Source organism: Pholcus phalangioides, unplaced genomic scaffold, assembly GCF_987345545.1.
Source record: "Pholcus phalangioides strain wild (caught in Gottingen) unplaced genomic scaffold, Ppha-v1.0 ptg000004l_1, whole genome shotgun sequence".
NCBI lineage: Eukaryota > Metazoa > Arthropoda > Arachnida > Araneae > Pholcidae > Pholcus > Pholcus phalangioides.
In genome coordinates this window covers 42,608,503-42,631,893 of record NW_028301597.1, presented here as the reverse complement: position 1 = coordinate 42,631,893, position 23,391 = coordinate 42,608,503, and the positions used below count along the sequence as shown (strand labels likewise).

The window sequence follows — 23,391 nt, the reverse complement described above, 5'->3', positions numbered from 1 at the left end:
CTAAAGCTTTTATTATTTCAAAGTTTTGTATATTTGCCAAGTCTTTTCTTATTATACTTTGCGTACAACATAATTCTACGCTTAAATGATAAAAAATATCTAAATTAAAGTAAAAATCTTAATTTTGTAAATAATTAGGGCTGGTCCTATTAATCGATTGATCGGGTTGATTAATCGATCATTTGTTAATAACAGTTAAAAATTGTAATTGAGTTAATCGAATCCATCAATCCTATCAAAATTCGATTAATATTTTTATTAACAGTTTATAATTTTACCTGATTTATTTGACTGAACCGATTAAATGTCTTAAATTATGTTCCTACACATAACATTTCAGATAAGTGGCCGTATTTAAAAATATTTGAATCAATATTTTCATCAAGTTTTTCGACAAGGAAACACATGCCGATTGAACGTAAACTAGTGATGATTTCTAAAATTACTGATTTAAAGAAGAAAACGACAAGATCAAAGTTGAGAAAAATTCCAGGAAATGACAAGCGTGTTCAGCATATCGTCCTCCCTTATGTCAGAGACATAAATGTTCAAATTTTCATCTTTTGGGTTTATCGGCTGGTTGGGTCTCTTATTTGGCTAAGTTTTGCAAGAAACGCGCAAATGTGCATCTCCTACTGAAACACATTTTACAAAACATTTCAGAACAACTTTCATAAAGTAACATGGGGAGAGTGAACATTCAAAAGTTGTTTTCCATATTCTAGAAATCCAAACATTCATGTTTCTGGCAAAGGAGGACGATATTAAATAGGTTCAAATACAAATACAACGCCACAACGGGCAAATTGCCCAACGAGGTGGCTGATAAAAAGATGCCCATAAAAAATATGGATGTCATATGTTTCAAAATTACCACAACCCAATTAAAAACACAATCGCAAAAATTATAAACAGTGTATAAACATGATAAAATATTATATAACGCCCATAAAGAATATTATGGTTGTCTTACTCTAAGTATGGATAGTTTCTCGATTTACCCCAATCGAGAAATTTTACCCATAAAATACGGGGCAATTTTAGAAAAATAATTATTTCATATCTGAAATTATTCGCGCGCGCGCGCGTTTTCGTGCTATCGCCATGTTCTTGATCTGAAATTGATCACAACAATTAATAGAATGCGCTGAGGTACTTATAAATATATATTCTGAGTGATGTTTCTATTTATTTTTGACGCCTTGTTTCTTCTATTTAGTGATTATCATAAATTTGCGGAACTTCTTAAAACTTTGATTAGTGAAAATCTCGTAGGGTGAAAACAAACAATTAAGTAATTGTTCGATTCATACGTTTAGAATTATTAGTTTACTGTTTGAATTATTTCTGTTTATTTACGTGATTCCTAATTAGTTAGTTTTTTACGTAATAAAATGCAAACATTACATTTTATAGGTTAATATTTTTTGACATAGCTGTCCAAAAAAACAGTGCTGTTCTGATGCATGGGCTTACCCGGGCATGGCCAGGGGGCTTAAAGAGAAGAAAAGGCCTTAGAAAAAATAGATCTGGTTGAAATTTTCAAGAATTTACCAGTAGCGCTTCAGAATAATCACTTGGCCCGAGGTTCCACGATGCTCTTGAGACGGCTCTGTGTCCAAATTCTGATGAATTTAGAGATGTAAAATATACGGTAGAAGAGATTCTATCCCGGAAAAGTAGTGAACTGTCTGATTCAGAATTCGGAGATAACTGTATGCAGAAGGCAGGAAAATATTGGATGTGGCTAAACGAAGAGCAAAAACTTTGGTACCCTGCTACTTGATTTGATAAAAGAAATTCCCGAGCCTAAAAATATTAAATGTGATTTATTTCTAGTCGACCAGGAAGAAATAGGTTGAATTTAATCTCAATTAAAATATTTTTCATATTTATCCAATTTTCAGTTATTTTTGTGTTTCAATAAAACGTTGTGAATAAGTGAATATAAAAAATGATATTAAACCTCACGGGGGAAAAAATATAAACAAATTATGTATCAAAAAATGGCGTGAATCACGCCACGTCATTGACAAAAGTCCTGATAGAATAAACACTGCTCAGTTAATGGATGGGAGAAACCTCAATTGTGAGATTTGTGATTAAGTTTGGTAACATTATCCATAGTTTCTCAAACTTTGTTTGTTTGTTTTACGACCTCCTACTTCACATTCTTTTCTTTCCTCAACTTGAGCTCTTCACATAGCCAGTGATCTTCTCTACCCCCCTTCCCCCCCCCCTCCCCGCATACGAATCATTCCATCGCCTACTTCGGGGAACACTGGTCTTATTCTTATCTAACACAGGGCGGCCTCCCGTAGATAGAATCAATATATTTTTCTTTCCTTCAAATAGGTTCTTTTTCGCGATTTCCTATATTCGTCAATGTCAATAGACTTTGTTATCAACTCGCCCCTTCCGACCCCACCCCCCACGGAGCCGTATTCAGATAACTCTATTGTCAAATGATGGTGGACTGGTTATCTTTCGTATGTTTTCAGGTTCTGTGTCTGGGATTTGCAGCTCTGAGACAACCCATTTAGCTTGTGTGAATAGGTCACGTGCGATGAATAATTTTACTTGATCTGAATCTGTTCTTTTGGCCTTTCAGAAGTCAAGTTCCAGGGTCACGTTGGTAGTTATTGTTATAATCAGTCTCGTCTCTACAACTTCAGGGAGAAAGACTTAGTATTTGCTTGGATATTTCAAGTGACACGTTATACATACACTGTTCAAGTTCGATATTCTTTTGTACGAGGCATCGTTTATTAACGCGTGGTAACCCCATATAAGACTTGTGGTCCAGTCATTGGTATTCAATCAGTTTCAGAAAGAATAGAAGAGGTAAGGTCTTCAATTATTTCTAGTGGTAATTTTTTATTGAAAATTTTATGCCATCAATATCAATGGAAGCTCACTATTTAAGATGCAGTCAAACTCGGTTACAACATCGTCGAAGATCACTTGAAAAATTGTCGTTATAACGGAGATGTCGTTACAATCGGGGTTGGGGTTTTTCAAAATATTTTAAGTATGAAGATTAAAATGCAGAACACGGTCCACCTCAGCATCGCTAACAAAAAAAATTATCACCAAAAAAATTCGTGAAGGTCATTTGTTGGCCATTCGTAATTTTTAATGGATTCATTAATCGTTATGATTAAGGGAAGTTAATACCTTTAACATGGTGAAACTATGCTCTAATAGAAATGCAGTCGGACGCGCTTATAACGAACATGTATATTACGAATTTTCATATATAATGAAGTTTTCCTATGTCCTGCAAATTTTGTATTGCATCTCTATGCTATTTTTATTTCTTATAACGAACACCAATTTCCGAAAATTACGCTTACAACGAATTTTCAGCTGGCTTTGAAATACGCATGGCCACGTATTTCTTTGTTATAATTTTCTTATCTGAAAATTTACCATTCTACAATGAACTTTTTCACTTGGAAGAAGATCTGTTTGAGTGTTTTTGAATATTGTAAAAATTGATCATCTTCCCTTCACTTTTTTTTGATTTTCTCTGTTAAATCCTTGGTACCTCCTACACCTCCTGCAAAGTTAAATCCTATTTTGATGAAGAAAAAACTTTTAAGAAGGAAAGGCTAAGTCTTTTTTTTTTGTTTTGTTCCCAAGAATCCAACCTTCAAAACATCTTTGAACGCATAATTGGCTAGATTCGAACGCTCGTTGTAGTGGAGTTATCATGTACGACTTAATTTGGAGAATGTCCAAGTGCAAAACGCTAACGATTACTTCGAAAACTGGAGCTGTACTGGTTGATAGCCAAATATTGAAAAAAATGAGGTATCGGAAAAAAATATTCAACATATAGTTAGTTATCAAAAATTTGTAAACAATTCTGAATGAAAGCTTACCCAAATGTTGTGCAAATACCTAAAAATAGTTTTTATTACAAAAAAAAAAAACTTGTAAAATTTGATTTAGTGTGGTACACTACAAAAAACACACATTTATTATAATAATATATATTTTAATACATAGGGCTACGCAGAATTTTCTCAAGGGGGGGTTTTAATTTATTTATCTTCTCTGGCGGGGTTTACGTTTTTTCCTGCAAAATAACACTACAATCTCGGCTTGAGGGAGGGTGGTTAAGTTCAGTCAAATCATCGGCATCTGATAAGTCTAAAAAATCGTTTAGGAGACATCACGAAACACAACAAATACCCGCGAAACACAAAAAAAAACCCTTACCTAGGAAGACAAGTGTTTTCAACTATACTTACTTCTACATCGTTTCATAAAGCTACATTCATTGGTGGCAGCCATCTACATTTGTTTTTTGGGACTAGAAGACTTATAGATTATGTTTAAAAACATTCTGTGGGAACATACATATTTTCTTCCATTTCATAGCTACGAGAGTTAAAAGTTAAGACCGTGTCGGGCTTAGTTCCCTTGAACAAAAACGGCATCCCGAGTCAAGCTCGGGCTTACACCCGAAAGTGTTAAATAGTATTTTTAATAATATTTCTATTAGAGAGTATATTTTACACCATAATTCCCCAAATTCTTTTTGTTCCACACATCGCCCCCTCCTTCAGAACTTTTTTTCTCTCATCACCCTCCGACTCAAGCGATCGCATAGGATCCAATATTATACTCGTAGCTTCTATCGCACCCTCCTCCCCTTGACTATTCCATAACCCACCAGTAGGGCAACATTCCCCACTTTGGGAACATTTGTTTACACCATGTTAAACGTATTAACTCAACTTAATCATCGAATAGATATTAATCATGTCCAACTCAAAAGTTGTCTCAACTAAAGTACAAAAGTCGATAGACACCTTACATTCAGTGGCGAAGCCGGAGGGGGGGCAGAGGGGGGCGATTGCTCCCCCAATAGAAATTTTGCCTACATTGGCGCCTATTTTTCTAAATGACTTTTGATCTTTAAAAAAAAAATACTTGAAAAATATTTACTTTTTCATTTTCTACCTTCCCTGACTAAAATGATGAGTAAAAAAAAATTTACATTTGCGCCTCTTGCAGTTTCACAGTGTGATTAGAATTGGATTCGTACTAATCCTTAAGAGAAGGAAAAAAAAGAAAGTGGACGTTTTTATTATACTGTGTGTGTGTGTGTGCGTGTGTATATATGTATATATATATATATACAGGGTGATTATAAAAAAACTATCCCGACATATAGGCCCCTAACTATCATACCATTCACAGAAACTGAATGAAATTTTGGCATAAGGTATTTTGATGTATGCGCTCAAGAATGATATGGAAAACAACAGTGTCACTCTAACAGTTACGGTTACAGTGAGAAAATTTCGAAAATATCAAATGGCAATACCTAGTTTTTTGTATTGGAATGCGATCTCCATCGCATCCAATTTCGCCTTTTGAATAAATTAGGCACGGGAACCTATTGTGGACAGACCACTGAACCTATGAAGTAATGGCTAGGATTCAAGCTCTAAGAAGTATTGCCTTTTCTTTGCGCGTCCAAGGAAGAGCTTGAGCTCTTAGAAATACCATTTTATGTATGGGGGACTTAACGTGGCATTTCTAGGCGCTATGAATCTAGCTATCTGAAAGGTGCCTTGACAAGAGCTACTAGCTTGTGTATAGGGTAGTGTCAAAGACTAGGGAAAAGTGGAAAACAGCTATGAGCTCTTTTGAGCTATGAAAACCCAAGATTTTGGGGCACAAAAGAGGTTCTGGAAGAGTTTTTCCTAAAGGTGGGTAAATAAAAAAAAACCTATAATCTTGGGTCAATAGCGCTCTGATGTGTAGAGAATGGGAGAGGAAATTATAGTCTTCTATATTTGTACGACAATACATTGTACTATATTATACGGTGAGTGCATAGTTTCATGTTAAAATGTGACTTTTTCAGAAACATTGTCTTTTTCATGGTGTAGTTTCTCTTTTCTACGAATCACTGTTTGTTTCATCATTATGCATATACAGCAGTGTGCCTAATCGGAGAAATTATTCCCTGGAAAAAGTTATGGGGCCGGTGTGTTTGTTAACTCATGACACGTAAGGGAGTGTACTCCCCCTCCGTGTACGGAGGGGAGTTTGTTAACTCCCCTCCAATTAATACAGTATTTCTCAAACTTTTGGCACCCGTGGCCCCCCGACTCCGTCATAATTTATTCGTGACTGCCCAGAATAAATGATGCTCCGTGGTTCTTACGAGCATCAAAGGGACTTTTCTTACCTGTTCAGAAATGCCTAACAGTTCACTCTCGAAAATTTAAACTGAATCTCATCTTCATGAAGTACCTTTTGCACTTGAGGCACCTGAACCGGGCCTGGAACTGTCCATGCATTACGAGGAAAGTTTAAAAGTATAACTCAAGATACATAATATACTACTTCAGAAGAACAAAAAGTGTCCACAAAACGTTGAGTCTACTCTTAAAAGATTATCTAGTGTTTTTCAATTAGCACTTACCCGAAGGCCCTCTGGTCAAATTACGAGAAAAAAAATCCAAGAACTTATTAGTTATTGGCACCGCGGAGCATCCCGAAGATTTTTCAAAGAGATTCTTGTAAACTGCTCTGGGCAGCCGCGCGCGTGGACATTGATTCCTACCAATGAAATTTGGTACGAATACACAGTTATAACAGGGAAAGAGATGCACCATACAAAAGTGATAGTATGCACTCATAACTGTCAGCAAAGCCCATCATTGAAGGAATGTCCAAAATCCACGTTGCGAGATCGCACCAAAAATGAGTCTAATATGTGGGTACGGTTTCCTCTCAGTCAGGCCGAACACATAGTAAGGCGACCACGAGGTGCGGGAGAGACTCGTGACGAAACAATTGTATTGTTCTACACCATTGATTAAAGTAACGGGGCACCGCGGATGGAAAAAGTTTGAGAACCCTAGTCTGTACCATTCATCACTCGACATTTACATTCTTCTTTGATTTGTTATAAAACACATCGCATGAATTTATTTCACTAGAAATAAATACACATATACTATGCACAATGCCTTTTTAAGTTCTTCAACTTCTAGCAGAACTCCCCTTTACATAGTATCTCCAAACAATGCCGGTGGATATAAAACATAAGAAATATTTCAATCGATTCATACACCTGCCACTTTCACTTCGATTCGGAAAATGAGTAATGGCATTACAAGCACGCCTCAGAGATACTTAGATAGATTACGGACACATAGGCAATTTCTGGCGCACACTAATCCGTTTGAAGCAGTGGTTCCTAAACCTTTTTGGATTCAGGCCACCCTGTTTGTGCGTCTGCAATCTAGTAGTATGTGATAACCACTGCGATCGTGTGGGCATCATGATGAATTCATCCCGATTTGAACCCCACTAGTGGCACAGTGGCGGTTGACTGAAGAGAGTCTTTCTATTTTTTTAAATTTCTAGTTATGAATGCTAACCGATCTTTCGTTTGGAAAGCCTTTCCGCAGAGAGCAGGCAGGCTTTCACCGTGGTATTTTCATAACACGAAACTTCAGGCATCGGCCAGTTTTACTTCTAATATGGAAGACAGATGGCAAAACTTCTCGAACTGAAACCATGCATAACTATGACATCATATATGTTATGGTCACGCATAATATAAGAAAACTTTCCGGCATGCATTAATTTGTTAGAAATTCCATAATGTCTTGGAAGTACATGCACGATTGAGTAGTAGTAGTAGTGCATAAGTGATATGTGCTTACGATAACAGTGTAACATGATGAAAGCATTTAAATGGAAGCATGAAGATTTCTCTGTACTTTCATAACTTGGGATAATTTTAGGGAGAGAAAAAATATTTTTTCCTTTCTGTTTCTATTTCATTCTCCCATCATTTTTTATATTTTCATCTGAATTTTTTTGAAACTACCTTTTAGGGTAACTTCCCAGTTGTTTTTGGTGTTTGCATTCGTATAAGTGCGCACACAAAATGGAATTTGCCTTTCACAATTTCGTGCCCCCGCTGACCAAAACCTGGCTACGCCACTGCTTAAATTTCAATGCTGCGATAATACCTTCAAAAGAGTATACTAGGGTGACCTGGGGTTTGTTTCCTGTAATTTCTGATGTCATTATGCAGGGTACCCTGTAAGTGCTAGCACGGCCTTTATCTCTTCAACCGGCCGTCTTAGAGGTATGATTCCAATTTAAAAAATTATCAAAAGGCTTTCAAAAATTACCCTGTTCCAGTTTTGAGAGTGAAAAATACAGTGTGTAACAAAAATAAAAAAAAATCTAGATTTTTAAACAGTCCCCCTGTGCTCTAACTTTCAATTAGAAAGTTGTTGCCCTGTTTATAGGGGCAATATTCACAGAGATATTTGAATTTGAAAATTGGAGGAAAGTGGGGAAAGAACAGGGTCAAATGCGGAAAAATATTTTTGCCCACATTTAACGATGTTCTTTCAAAAATTTTCTCCATTTTTCGGATTCGAATATCTCTGAATATTGCACTTGGAAGCATTGAATATATACTGTTGGTCTCAGGAGATACAGAGTAAAAACTTTGTAATTGAAAGAGCACAGGGGGACCGTCAAATTTAGATTTTTTTATTTTGTTGCACACTGTATTTTCACTCTCAAAACGGGTACAGGATCATTTTTGAACGTCTGTTGATGATTTTTTAAATTGGAATCATCATACCTCTACGACGGACGGCTGATGGGATAAAGAACGTGCTAGCACTTACAGGACACCCTGTATGTATTACACCATAGATGCCAATGCTTCAGATTTAACCGGAAGCCTTCCGATTTTTCTCAGCTTTATTAAAAAATCTTCTGGTTATAAGATTTTTCCGATTTTTCTTATCTTCATGGGAAAATCACTGAAAGTCCTCAAATTGTGTTTTTTCGAATGGAAAATCCCTAAAAAAATACTCTTCCAATCCTTTGGATTATAGGCTGACCACGTTTTCTCAGGAAAAATATGTGGAATTTCTCAAGATTTGAAGTACGACACATCGGTAATTGTCGCCAAATATGATGCAAAAACAAGCAAAGTCGCTAATTATTGCTAAAAAAATTAGGATAGCGGAAAATTCGCGAATATATTGAATAAAATTATGTATTTTGAATGAACCCATTATTGCATTCAAAATAATAGGTTTTCATCCAAAATGAATAGCTGGCGAGCATCGAATTTTATCCATAGAGTAAAGCATCAGATTATGAAACACCGAAAACTTTTATTTTATTTTTCATATTATTATTATATGCAGATCAACGGTGATTTTTTTATCGTAAAAATGTTTAATTTCCGTCTCTGGTGGGAAACCAAGATTTTGATGTCATGCTATCACAGGCATGAATTTGAATTTTTTTTTAAATTGTTTTCGTACTCGACCCCGATCGCAAAATCGACTCATACACCTCCCCCAAGAATTTGTGTGTTGTCGTTGCAAAGAACGCGCGCGCGGTACCTTTTGCCGGCAGAACGTCATTCTACTGAATACATCGCTCCAAAATTTTCAACAATCGGATGAGACTGTACGTCGCCGCAGAAAATAGGGTTTGCCAACCTTCTACCAAGTGAGGGTGCACTATCGTCGTTGATTCAACGCCAGGGCCTTTGTACAGGCACGGTAAGAACCAGAAAGCACCGGTTACAGTGACCGCTACAGCACAAAGGGACAGTCACGTACACCAGCGGTAAAGCTCACTCATGTACACTTGGCGAGCTCGTCATCGCAAAGGTGTGAAAAGGTCGAGAAAAATTGCGTACCTAGCGTCACCACAGTATAAACATGTAGTTCTAACGAAGAGAAGTTCTATCTCTGTCCCCTTGCGGGCAAAGCCGTCTTAAGGCATGGGCCCACCCGGGCACGGCCCGGGGGCCTCAAGCGAAGAGGAACCTCACAAAAATCAGATCTGGTTGAAATTTTCGAGAAGTTGTTTGGCAGGGCCTTAGAAAAATCAATTGGCCCGGGGGCCCATGATACTCTTAAGACGACCCTGCTTGCGGGACCTCCTGATGATCGTGCAAATGTCTTGCCGAATTTTGCTATAGTGTAACAAAATGTGGTTAATGTGATCCCACCATCAAAAAAAAAAAACTTTAATCAGAACCACCTTCATTGATTGACTTCATCGACACCAACGTTCATGAGAATCGGACATCGAAGACAACAGAAATCCAAGCATAAACTTGGTTTTGGCATATTTGTTTTTCGATTAGTTTTTCGCAGAGCCAATTTCTTTTTGTGAAAATATTAATTCCGTCATTAGTAAATTCTAACATAGTGATTTTTTTTTTTTTGTCATTTGCAAGAATTTTTTTTTTTTTTGTGAGAATCTTCTCTACACAATGGTACAATAAATGTGATTTTCTAAGTTTGCGATTCTAAGTTAACGATTTCTGGCCAGACGATTTTTTTTGTTGGTGTATTTTGTCATATATATATATATTATTGGTTTATAGTATATTTTCGGTTTTATTATTTTGTCACTAGGTCCCTCTCAATTGAAAGTCCTCGTAAGATCAGCAAGACCATGAGTCCTATCGACAATTTTCCACCAGAAATCGTGGTTCGAATTTTCTCTCACTACATCGCATCAGAAGGCCATCGAACTTTTCTGAGGAACATTCCGCAAGTCTGTAGAAAATGGCATAGTCTCCATTCAACACCTTCTCTGTGGAAAAATGTCAACTCTCTCAATATGTGGACTCGGAGTGAGTTTAAAAGGTTGGGAGAAAGAGGGCTTTTGTCATCTGTTCCAGACATGATACTGAACAATTACAAGAATGTAAGTGAAGTAAGTGAGATCATTCGTTACTGCCCCAACCTGAGAGAGCTGAAGGTTTTCTTTTCTCGTCTGACGGAGGATGTAATGGAAGTTCTGGTGGAAAACTGCCCGAACATTGCTAGTTTGTGCTTGAATCCTGATGAGAATATGCTGGGAGGCGTTCTTGGACCATTGTTCAAAATCCGGGGACACAATTTGAAGAGCCTGAATCTTGGGGAGATTTTCTGCTTCACGGACAAGTATATAGTCTCGACGATCGCTAAACATTGCCCTTTACTGGAAGAACTGATTTTCAATAATTTCTGTCCCACTTCTCAATTTCCATTTCCTCTCGATGAAATCGCAGTGGGATGTCCAAAGCTACGAAGATTGGAAATGAGTTGCCACTACATTACTTTATCAGATATCAGAAATTTCGACGGATTCAATAACATGGTAGTATTCACTGCTTTCAATACTGATTTCGATGGACTAAGCGTACGTAAAATCTTGAAGAACTCGAAGGATCTTCGAATTCTGGACATAAACGAGTGCCGGAATGTGACATTAAGCAACCTGTCGGATATCAAATCGGAAAAAGTGGAAATTCTCGGGATCACGAGCCCCGACAATGAGAAACCTCTTTCGAACTTTGAGGAAATGGCTGTGAGAAAGTGGAGACGCACGCTGAAAACGCTTCGTCTAAATGGGGTGGGGCGTGACCTGACTGCTGTATTAAACGCTTATATGAACGAAAATCCTAACCCGAAGCTCGCATCATTAGATTTTAGATGTTGTATTGTGAACAAGCAATTGTTGTTAAAATTTATGAGATGGTGTAGGACTCTACGACTTACTGATATCGAAAGTTTTGAGCGGTTCAAATTTTCGCATCGTATCACGCCAGATGATCTCTAGAGGGAATATTTCAGAAAAATAATGTATAGCATAAAGAAACCTCATTGAAGCGATTCCAAAATTGATCGTTGTTGTCAATTGATTATTGCGATTTTTCTTGTGCCATGTTAAGGTCTTGAATTACTGACCGTACCATTTTTGTGATTACCGCTATTTTATGTTTCTTTCACTATTATTATATATTTTTTCGTATTTCTGCTGGACACATTAAGTAATATGAAAGAAAATCTATGTGGATATGTCATAGAATCTATAAAACTAATGCACTGAATATTATGGTTTAAAACTATGTGAATAATTGCAAAACTTTCTGTTGCCTCTGACCACGTTTACGCAGACGCGAGTATCGTAATCATTTAAATTGTTCAATAATTTCCTTATTTGGTATCAATAATGATCTGCGATCCTTTCAGAATAAATGTGTATGATTATAGAGGATTTTTCACTTAAGGAAACTGAAAATACTTGTTAACTGAAAACTAAAATTCTTAAATTTCTGACCGTGCCATTTTTACGATTGTGCCGCTGTTTTGCGTTGTCTATTATTATTTGTTCTTTTGCTGTTAATTTCATGATGTCTATTTGAAGCATTGAATAATATATAAGCAAATCTGTATGACTATCTCATAGAATCTATAGAGTCTTATCTCCCCCGGCCCTTCCGTCGCATCCCGGGGCAATATTGTCTACTATGGGGGAAACACTGCCATAAATTTGAAGCTTTAAACATGCTGTAAAATTATGCGAATAATTGCAAAACTGCAGATTGTTAAAATTTACATAAACGCAAGTATCATGATAATTTAAATTGTTAAATTATTAACTTATTTGATATAAATATTCGTTTGTGTCTCAAATCAAATAATTTGGAATCAAAATATTTTAATTAAGAACCATATATTGTACAGAGTGAGCACTTTTATCTTGTACAGCAAGAGTTTATAAATGCGTATGTAACTTTCTATAATTTGATCCCCGAGAGAGAAACGCATTTATTTTCCAATTCAGTTTGTTTTTCCTCTTGTAGTCGCACACATTTATGTTCATTGTAAATAATAGCTTACTTTTATGTATTTCAAAAGTGAACAGTTTATGATCCTATGGCACAAAGTTCACCATTTTTTTTTTGTGTGTATATTTGATTGTGAATAGTGAATAAAATTCATAAAAAGCATAATGGATATGAAATCATTTGTGCGAAAATGAATAATGAGTTAAAATTTCGATTAAATGTTGCAGTATGAATAAAATATTCACGCATTTTCATTGAGGCGGGTATCGATTCCATAGACGTGGTCAAAAAGTACAGGAGGTCCACGATTAACCAAGTTTGGTTTGTTTTTCACAAAGTCATTTCAATACTTTAGGTCAGTTAAATCACATGCTGAAGACCACGACTCAATGGTGTTCTCTGAAGAATTTAAGAATGCTTTCAAGGACAGACATTGAAAGACTAATTTTTTCACAGAAGTATACTTTTTTTTCTATTTTTCTTTTGTAAACCCTATGTTAGTACCCACAATTTCGAGTGAAAATTTGATCACGAGTGCAGTTATAGGGAACCGTAAAAAAATTAAACAATGAAAAAAAAAAGTTTTTATCAACCCATCATCATAAAAAGCTTCAAATGACTTAACTTTTACAAATAATTAACGAAATATTTACGAGCTACTTTTCAATGTTTGTATGGATTTTTGGGAAAAAACCATGTATATTCACGAAGACATGTAGTAATGTGGTTTCTAACGTGGACGCAAAATATGCTAACTTGTCGATGGCCCCGAATCATGTCTTTTGTTATCGGACTTTGGCAGGGGTTTCCAGCCACTTCGCGAACTGGTTGTCCAAATCCCGAACTGGGTGGGGGGAACAAAATCCTTGACCAATTGCCCTCGGCCAAAGCCTGACTGGCCAATTTCGTTAAATACTGACCCCCCCCCCCTCGCCTCTGTACGAATTTCGGGCATTGGCCAGCCAGTTCCTTCATATGCATAACGTAGACTGACATCATCCTCGGATAAGTCGCCATCTGGTGGCAGCGTCAGCAATTGTGAGCTTCGGCCTGAGTTATGTCCGACAGTCCATGTATGGTTCCGTTCAGTGCACACGAGCTCCAAAGAAAGAGTGAGGCATCCGTTGCCTTTGCAGTCTAGGACGTTCACCGGGTTCGGTTCCCGTATAGACAGTGATCCGATGCTTGTAGAGAGAAATTAACTTCAATGTCCAAAATCAGATGCGTCCTATAGGTCACCAGTGATCCGATGCTTGTAGTGACGACATAAAACGTAATGAAAACTTAACGATTTAATATAAGAAAGAAACATAACGAGAAGGATGACACATGTATACAAATCGGTGGTACAATTCCAACTAACATTTTTTCTTTTTTTTACAATCACCAGGAGCGTGAGGAGGGTGCGCCATCTATACAGATAAGAACGCACTACAACAGAATTGAATTTTGAATATTGAATTTTCTTTCTTTCCTAAATATAATTTCGCATCAGGTAGCTGTTAGCAACCTTCATATGTATAGCGGAGAGGGGCATCATCCTCGCCATTTTACACCGACTAAAAGTTGCAAACAACGAACAAAATTTTACATACTACTATATAGATAGATAGAACCACTCACAGCCCCGGACTGATGCAAAGCACTTTACTTCCGTTACCTCAAAAGAGGCAGAGTTGTGTCGGAAAAGTTAGCAAAGATTTATAGTGGTTACTCCCCCCTTGCCCCGTGCTCGCAAGTTTCGAATTACTCGCGTCGTTCTCTCCATGAAGACAGCCATCAACTCAATGCAACATATAAGCCATTTGACAAAAATGGGTGTCTGAATCCAATGACTAGGGAGAAAAATTGCACGTGCGCCAAGTGGCACATAAGGTCGGAGACCACAGCCTGTGATTTTAACGGTGAACTTTTTAACGGGGAGATCGCAAATGCGAGCCGATCTCCCCGTTAAAAAGTCTCGCCACAGAGAGCAACAGTCCTACAAACAGTACAAATATTCAGTCACTACACATCACTCACTTCACTTCTGAGATATAGATGGCAGCACTGAAAAATCATACACAACACTAGATACGCACTCAGACTATTAGGTACACACACTTACACTTCCGGCACAACTCACTAGGTAGTAAATTGCCTATGGCGATAGACCTGAGTTGTGCTCGGTTTCAAAAAAAAAAAGCCTGGGATTTCGAAAGAAGTGTGGAAAAGACTTGTGGGCAAGAAAGAAGAAAAAGAAGCTGGCATGTGTTGCAATGGGAGAGATTTGGTCAAAATACACAATGTATACAAATTACATATATACAGCGCCTCGACCGTGACGGGAAACGAAGAAACAAAGCCTCCGTCCACAGTGCTGAGCAGTTTTGTTTGCCTTTCCTTTTACAGAATATGCAATATATACACACACACAGAATACACACAGAGCCCGCACTGCGACGGGAACAATCAAACAGAGCCTCCGTTGACAGTGCTGGGCATTCACATTTGAATTACATGCATACATTATTTACTTTACAAAAATTTCCCTTTTTTATACTATTGGGAATGCACATAAACATTACTATGAAGGTAGAATTGGGTACAAATATCACCATGAGCTCATACAAATATTCAAAGTTACAAAATTACTATAAAAGTGCGGCGGGAACAATCAAACACAGCCCCCGTTCACAGTGCTGGGTGGCAGCGATCACATTTGAATTACCCACGTATATTTATATAATGTACGCTATTTACATAATATGAATTTCCCTTTTTATATAATTGTTGATACACATAAACATTACTATGCACGACACATATATTGGAAACAAATGCCATAATGAGCTCATACAAATATTCAAGGTTACTAAAGAACCATCATACTATAAAATTGCATATACAAAAACATTACGTACTTCTAGAACGCACTTTAACATCTACAAAATAATCACTTATGAAAATTAGACTGCAAACACGACTATTGCTTCGAGGAAAAACTTTTACTCTACTTTCCTTGCGACAATGAACAAAACTCAGATCAACTGATAATAACATTATTTTCCCTTTCAACATTTTATGCAAACTACTATATAAAAATGAACAAAAAGAATTCAGTATTTTGAAAAATTTATACTGCCTCAAAGAGAAGTATTCAAATATAATTCTCTTTGTTGAAATAAAGCTTCTCTTTTTCTTCACTGATAAATTTTATTCCAACTTGTATTCAAATGGGGTATGTATGAAATTTTAAAGATGAAGTGGATACAAAAGGGGAAAAAATAATCCAAATTTCGAATATATTCGGAAATCTCGCGTTAGTAGTGGCCAGATGAGTATAGTTTGAGTATTAAATTTCAGAATGATACACAACAAGCTAACTTATCGTTAATTTCAAGAAAATATTTTGAAGATGATATCCACATGAGCTGAAACATTCAAAAGCCTAGGCAAGCTCTTGAAAAAAATTCCATGACCATCATATCATGTTCAGAATGAAATTTTTGAATGAACCATTTTGACTCTACAGCAGTGGTTCTCCAATTCCCCCCGAAAATCTTGGTGTCTGCCATGGACCCCCATTTTCAGTCGTGCACTCCTCAGAAATACTGGTATTCCCCCCCCCCCCACGGACCCCCCATTCTTAGCAACAGAAAATACAGCCATCTATCAGCGAGAATGTTCTTGAGCAATAAAGGATATTTCATTCAGTTCTAGTAAATATAAAAATGTGATGCGATAGCAATTCAATTTAATGGTCTGCAAAAGAAGCGAAACCACGTTTCATACTCCTATCAAGAGTTGTCGCTTAAGTATAATTTTCCAAATCATAACAATATTACTGCTGCAGCCTACCAACATTGCAGCGATGCTTTTGTGCGTTAATTCAAGTAAAAATTTTCTTTTTAAGTAATTCTTTTGTAATATTTACTTCCTCCAACATAGCATTTTTCTTTATAATTCTACAATTGGGCCGTGGGTCCAGGCATCCCCCGACTGGGAATCACTGCTCTACAGGTATATATTAAAATTCTTGGCCCACTATTTTCAAATGCACGAGACAACAATAACTTAAATAAAATAAATTCAATTATTATCCCGATCTATACTATAAACTTTCAACAGAATAATAATGGAATCCCGACACACAGGTTGCGATTTTCGAAAATATATTCATAGAAGATCCGGAAAGGTTTTTAAAAAAATCACACGATTTCACTGTTATGGAAACCAATCGTAAGCCTAAGAGCACTGTGATTGGCTGAATAGATTTACCCTCCTATCAGGATGTGTAATCATTTGTAAAGCAAAAAAATGGAATTATGAAAAATGGTTCCAGAAAGGGGATGACGTTAGTACATCAAACAACTTCCTGATTTATTTTGAATGAATATAAAAATAGACCAAGGTGACTTGAAAATATACACAGAACATTAAAAAAAAATTCCAAACAAGGCCAAAGAATTTCTCTCATAATTTATTTATACAATATTGTTGGCTTTGTAGGCCTATACAAGAGAATGCGATTGAATGTGACATCGGTATCGCTTGATATTGTACAAAACACTAGTGATAGTGGGGGATTCGACAATAGAGCTGGGGGAGTTTGTTCCATTCACCAGTGGTTTAAGGAAAGGGGAGTGTGGTGACAAATCCGCACGGTACATTTCCGCATGAGGGGAATTTGGTGACACTTCTGTAAAACATAGGCCGTTCTTGACTTTCATATATTTCTGTTTTTTCTTCCTACCTTTCCGTCTTTTCTTCTCTACCATAAATGCCTTGAAGTTATGGGGGGCTGCATTCACATGAAATTGTGACACTGGAATCGTATTTTATGTATATTCGTGATTGAAATTATGGTAAAGTGATAAAATTTATGAAATTTTATTGTTATGATGTCGGTTCTTTTTGTTTCGTTTGTGACGCCCTGAAAAGAATGTCGCGCGATTTGAAACTTAATATCAACCCGCAATGTTATCTCAACTTTATTTTTTGGTTAGATTTGCAATGTTTCACCACCACCCTTGGCGAATCCAGAAATGATGCTTATGTAATAAGTTCGAACTCTCTCGATTGTATTTTGTCGGTTTTCATTTGCATAGGTGCCGATGCTTCCGATTCATCCGGAAGCCTTCCGATTTTTCAGCCTTATTGAAATCTTCTAGTCGGAAATCTAATTCTTCTTTTCGTAACTTCAAAGCAAAATCCCTAAAAGTCCTCAAATTGAGCTCTGTTTGAATGGAAAAAATCCCTAAACAAAATATTCTCCCAATACTTGCAATTTCAGGCTGACCCCGTTCTCTCAAGAAAAATATGGGGAATCAAGATTTCAAGTAAGAAAAATCGATAATTGTCACCAAATATGATGGTTAAAGTAAGCAAAGTGGGTAATTATTGCTAAAAAAAATCAGGACACGGAAAAATGCGTCCCGGAAAAACGGGATTTTTATATTGTCACCCGTTGCAATTTTAAAAAATCCCCGGCTTTCCCCTTTTATTTGTTTGACATGTTTTCTTTGATGGGAATGCATCAGCACAGGATAAACTACAGATTTTTTTAGTCTGTGAATTGGCACCTATGGATTTGATCTCGATTGAATTTACGAAGTGGATGCAGGGCCATCTTAAGAGCATCATGGGGCCCCGGGCCAAATGATTTTTCTGAGGCTCTACCAGGAAAATTCTTGAAAATCTCAACCAGATCTAACTTTTTGGAGGCTTCTTTTCTCTTAGGGCCCACGGGCACTGCCCGGTGGGCGCATGCCGTAAGACGGCATTGAGTGGATGACATGTGCAATTCAAGTGTGCGAATGGTGATTCACTCTTTTGCAACTAATTTTTGATAGTTTTAAACAAATACACTTTGACATTGTCATTCTGGAGTTACATTTTTGTCTTCAAGGAAGAAAACATCCTTTCAGAAGTGAATACATCATTATATATGCTAAAATGTAATTTTCACTTCATATCTTACCCTACTAGGGAAAACCTTCTGAGGCTTACACAGCAGGCGCAGTAAGATATATTACATTGTTTTTCCTCTAGACAGAGTGTGCTACACGAAATCAATTCTTCATCAAAACAATCGATTGTAATCTTGGTTTTATTTGAACATAATTATGTGTGTGAAGAAAATCTTTTAACATTTATTTTAATTTAATTTTTGTTTCAAAATGCATGTTGTGGACGTATCGCAAACTAATAAACTGATTAAATGAAGAGAACAGAGGTGATAATTTTCTTTCATATTTATCAAATTTACAGACTTCAATTAGGAGTTATGAATAATCACCTGTGAAAGTGATGAACACATTAAAACTCATTAAATTTACCGAGACGATCATAATCACTGATTTACCACTTTTCCCGTAACATTTACCGGTAAAAAATAGTTTGGAGTGAAATATTCCAAAAGTATTCAACATTCTAGTGATAAAAAAAGTACTTGAACTTTAACAATATAATGTGAATATAGACCCCTATGCAACTACTTAAGGAAGGGAATAAAATAAAGTAGGGGTAGAGAGAAAGAAAAAAAAAAGAAGAAATTTTAAGAGAAGTTTTAGTGTGCTTAAATGTCACCAAATTCGTAATGCGTAGGAAATGCTCCGTGCGGATTTGTCTATACACAGAAGCAGTGTTTAAAGCCGTCAATAGAAGCAAAAATAGGTTGTATTTCACTGGGATGGTCGAGTCTTTTGGAGATGGTTTGGCTGGAATACCAGAAGTATCAAAGATGAGATGACCATCGATAATATTATATAACAGGAGAGAAGAGGGAGGAGATTAAGCTCGTTTCCAAGTTCGGACACGGAAACAAAAGGTAATCAACAGTCATGGAGGAAACAGGTGGTTTTATTTTGGATTGATTCAAATTTGTCTGTATTACTGGAAGTGAAGGGGTCCGAGATTTTAGGGCGTAGTAAAGCCGCTGTGGTGGTCGACTGGTCATAGTGACGGACTCGCATACAAACGATACAAATATTCAATCATTACACTTCACTTCTGAAATATAGATAACAGCATTGCTAGCGTCACGAGGTCCCGGGTTCGAACCCGACCGTCACCACAGTGGTGGTGGTCGGCTGAAGTTTGTTTTCTGTGGTTCCCAACTTCAAGGCACGAATGCGAGCCGATCTCCCTTTTAAAAAGTCTCGCCACAGAGAGCAACAGACTTACAAACGGTACAAATGTAATTGAATCATAACACATCACTCACTTCACTAGAAATCAAACACAACACTACATACGCACTCAGACTGTTAGGTACACACACTTACAGTTCTGGCACAACTCACTAGGTAGTAAATCACCCATAGATGGTGATAGACCTGAGTTGTGCTCGGTTTGAAAGAAAGAAAGTGGCGTAGGGGAGAGATATATAAGTTTGGTAACAGAGTATTCTGATATCCCGAGTGAAAGGTTGCGGCGGAAGAAGAAAAGAAGTTTCTTGAGACATTACAAGAAGACGTAATCAACATGTTGGCTCAAACGTAGGTCAGCTGAGATTATGGCACCGAGGTATTTAATTTGTTTAAACTTGATCAACAATTTAAACATTTGTTAAAATTGTTGATCGAGTTAAGAGTATTCAAGAGGAAATAATTTACGGGTAAATGTTATGAGAACTGTTTTTGAAATGTTGATAGGCATCTGCCAAAACGAACACGTCAGAGTTGGAGTTCTCGTTGAGAAGTTCTTGTCGGACTCTTGATTGATGACGCGATAAATTACGCAGTCATCTGCAAAGAATCTACTGATTTAGGACTTGACAACATGTACATTAACTGCACATCTAAAGCACATGGCTGTGCCCGCTGCTGAAAATGCCACACTCTGGATCAGAGAGATTTTTAAAACAAAAGTAGAATAAATAAAGTCAAGAAAATAATTAGATGGATTGAAGACAATGCAGACAAAGTGATCCCACGGACGCCTTATCAGCCTATAGCACAAGTACAAACTGCACCACCTCGCCGCTCACAAAGAAAAAAGAAACTGATCAACTACAAAGAAGACTGACTGATAGCACAAGAACAGTATAATGTCATGGAAATCGAACGATTTAAATTGAGGATGAAATCGATCATGAATTTTATCTGATTTTTATTATTGATTTCAATATGTGATTTAGGACTTTATATTCGAATTAAGATTTAATATGGAATATATAGGATTATATGTTTGATTTCCGATTGTATACGTAGATTTGTGATCTCGCAATTGATTTTATACTTAGATTATGATTTTACACTTAGATTATGATTTTACACTTAGATGATTATTTTACACTTAGATGATTATTTTACACTTAGATGATTATTTTACACTTAGATTATGATTTTATAGTTGTTATGATTTTATAGTTGTTATGATTTTATAGTTGTTATGATTTTATAGTTATGATTTTATAGTTATGATTTTATAGTTATGATTTTATAGTTATGATTTTATAGTTATGATTTTATAGTTGTTATGATTTTATAGTTATGATTTTATAGTTGTTATGATTTTATAGTTATGATTTTATAGTTATGATTTTATAGTTATGATTTTATAGTTATGATTTTATAGTTATGATTTTATAGTTATGATTTTATAGTTATGATTTTATAGTTATGATTTTATAGTTATGATTTTATAGTTATGATTTTATAGTTATGATTTTATAGTTATGATTTTATAGTTGTTATGATTGTAATGTATATTTTGTAATGTATGCTTTTTTATGAATAAATTGCCAGAGGTATCCAGTCCGTGTGGACAATGAGCCGATATTGCCATATGGTGATGTAGCCCGTGTGCGGAAAATTCACCGCCAGCAATTCACCGACAACAATTCACCGCCGGAAAATTCACAGACCAAGAATTCACCGCCATGCAATTCACCACTAGGAAAATTCACCGACTAGCAATTCACCGACAACAGTTCAATGCGAGTCAGTTAGCGAGGGAGTGAGCGATTGGGTGACTGAGTGACCGAGTGAGTGAGTGACAGAGTGAGTGACCGAGTGAGTAAGTGATTGAGCAATTGACCGAGTCAGTGATTGAGGGAGTGACCGAGTCAGTGATTGAGCGAGTGACAGAGTCAGTGATTGAGGGAGTGAGTGAGGGAGTGAGTGAATGGTCAGTAAGTGAGTGAGGGAGTGAGTGAATGGTCAGTAAGTGAGTGAGGGAGTGAGTGAATGGTCAGTAAGTGAGTGAGGGAGTGAGTGAATGGTCAGTAAGTGAGTGAGGGAGTGAGTGAATGGTCAGTAAGTGAGTGAGGGAGTGAGTGAATGGTCAGTAAGTGAGTGAGGGAGTGAGTGAATGGTCAGTAAGTGAGTGAGGGAGTGAGTGAATGGTCAGTAAGTGAGTGAGGGAGTGAGTGAATGGTCAGTAAGTGAGTGAGGGAGTGAGTGAATGGTCAGTAAGTGAGTGAGGGAGTGAGTGAATTGGTTGGTTAGTTAGTTTTTAACCTAGTAGTGTCACAAATGATTAAAAAATCCGATTGTTCCGAAAATGTATTTATGATGAAGTGTAGATTTGAAGACACTTGAATCGGGCGTCCTCTTCGTCGTGGTGGTCCTCGTCAGCCGCGCTTTGACATCGACATTTGGAACTGCTTTCAAGGAACGCGTAACGATTTCCCTAATACCAACAATTCTATAGAAGGATGGCATAGAGCGTTAAAACAGCAATTATCTGCTCACCACCCAGATATATGGAAGTTCATCGGTGCCATAAAAAGAGAACAGAGTTTGAATGAAGTTCGGATGGAGCAAATTGTAATTGGACAAAACCATCACATTGATTAGGAGAAAGAAATACCGGGACTCTGCGCAGAGATTAAAGAATTTAGTTGATAAGTATCATCAGGGATGTGACATTTAAGACTATTTGAGAGGTATAGCTCATAATGTATCATTTTAATTATGATATCAATATTTGTGAGAAATGAATATTTTTCTCACGTTTTTCCTTACATTTGCGTGTTATCTGTTTTTTTAGATTAGTAGATTGGAACCCTTTAATTATAAATATGTAAGGAAGAAAATCATGTCGAAAATTGTTAAATAAATACTGTATGTTTTGAATGAAAATTATGTCAGATATTACTAATTAAATATTGTAGGTTTTGATTGAAAATTACCAATTAAATGTAATGAAAACTGTGTGAAAATTATCCTTCTAAAATACTCCTCTAACATTGCTCAAAAAGAATGCCATTTTTTATATCATTTCTTGAAGCTGTGGTTCCGTGAGTTTCAGTTTTCGAAAATGTTATTTGTCACCCAAGAGGTTTTATGTCCAAGAATTGGATGTTTAAAACGAGATAATTTCATACGATTTTTGAACTCACGCATATAACTTTAAACAATATGAGGCTATGGCTTTCTTTTACCAGTTTTGCTGATGGAGAAAATTAAACTTATCTTTATATTCACTTTATTTCATTAATTTGTTTTCCAGCATCAGTAGTAGGACATAATTATATGGCCTCTACAAAACGAACTGCGTCGTAGTGAACTAATATGAGGTGGGGATCATACATAATCACCGGTAAATATTAGAAAATAACTAAAAGAGCTCTAGAACAATATTCTAAAAGTGAAAGCAATACAGCCAGACTCGGTTATAACGCCGAAATCCGACGGAATCTTCGATATCGATATAACCGAGCTTAACTGTATTTAAAATACTTGTTTTAATAGGTGTGGCATCATCAACAACGAAATGCGATATTTTATGAAATTTTCGGAACTTCT

At 36.5% G+C, this 23,391-nt stretch overlaps 1 protein-coding gene across 1 annotated transcript; it reads left to right on the top strand.

The window, feature by feature from the left end:
- Window positions 1-2,515: 2,515 nt before the first annotated feature.
- Window positions 2,516-12,809, top strand: LOC149087614 (F-box/LRR-repeat protein 6-like). Its single transcript, XM_089231847.1, has 2 exons — window positions 2,516-2,844; window positions 10,452-12,809. The coding sequence occupies exon 2, from the start codon at window positions 10,492-10,494 to the stop codon at window positions 11,641-11,643; it is 1,152 nt and encodes a 383-aa protein (XP_089087973.1). The 5' UTR covers window positions 2,516-2,844; window positions 10,452-10,491; the 3' UTR covers window positions 11,644-12,809.
- Window positions 12,810-23,391: the final 10,582 nt, after the last annotated feature.

Coding starts and splice junctions, on each gene's coding strand:
- LOC149087614 (XM_089231847.1), top strand. CDS start 10,492: ATGAGTCCTATCGACAATTTTCCACCAGAAATCGTGGTTCGAATTTTC.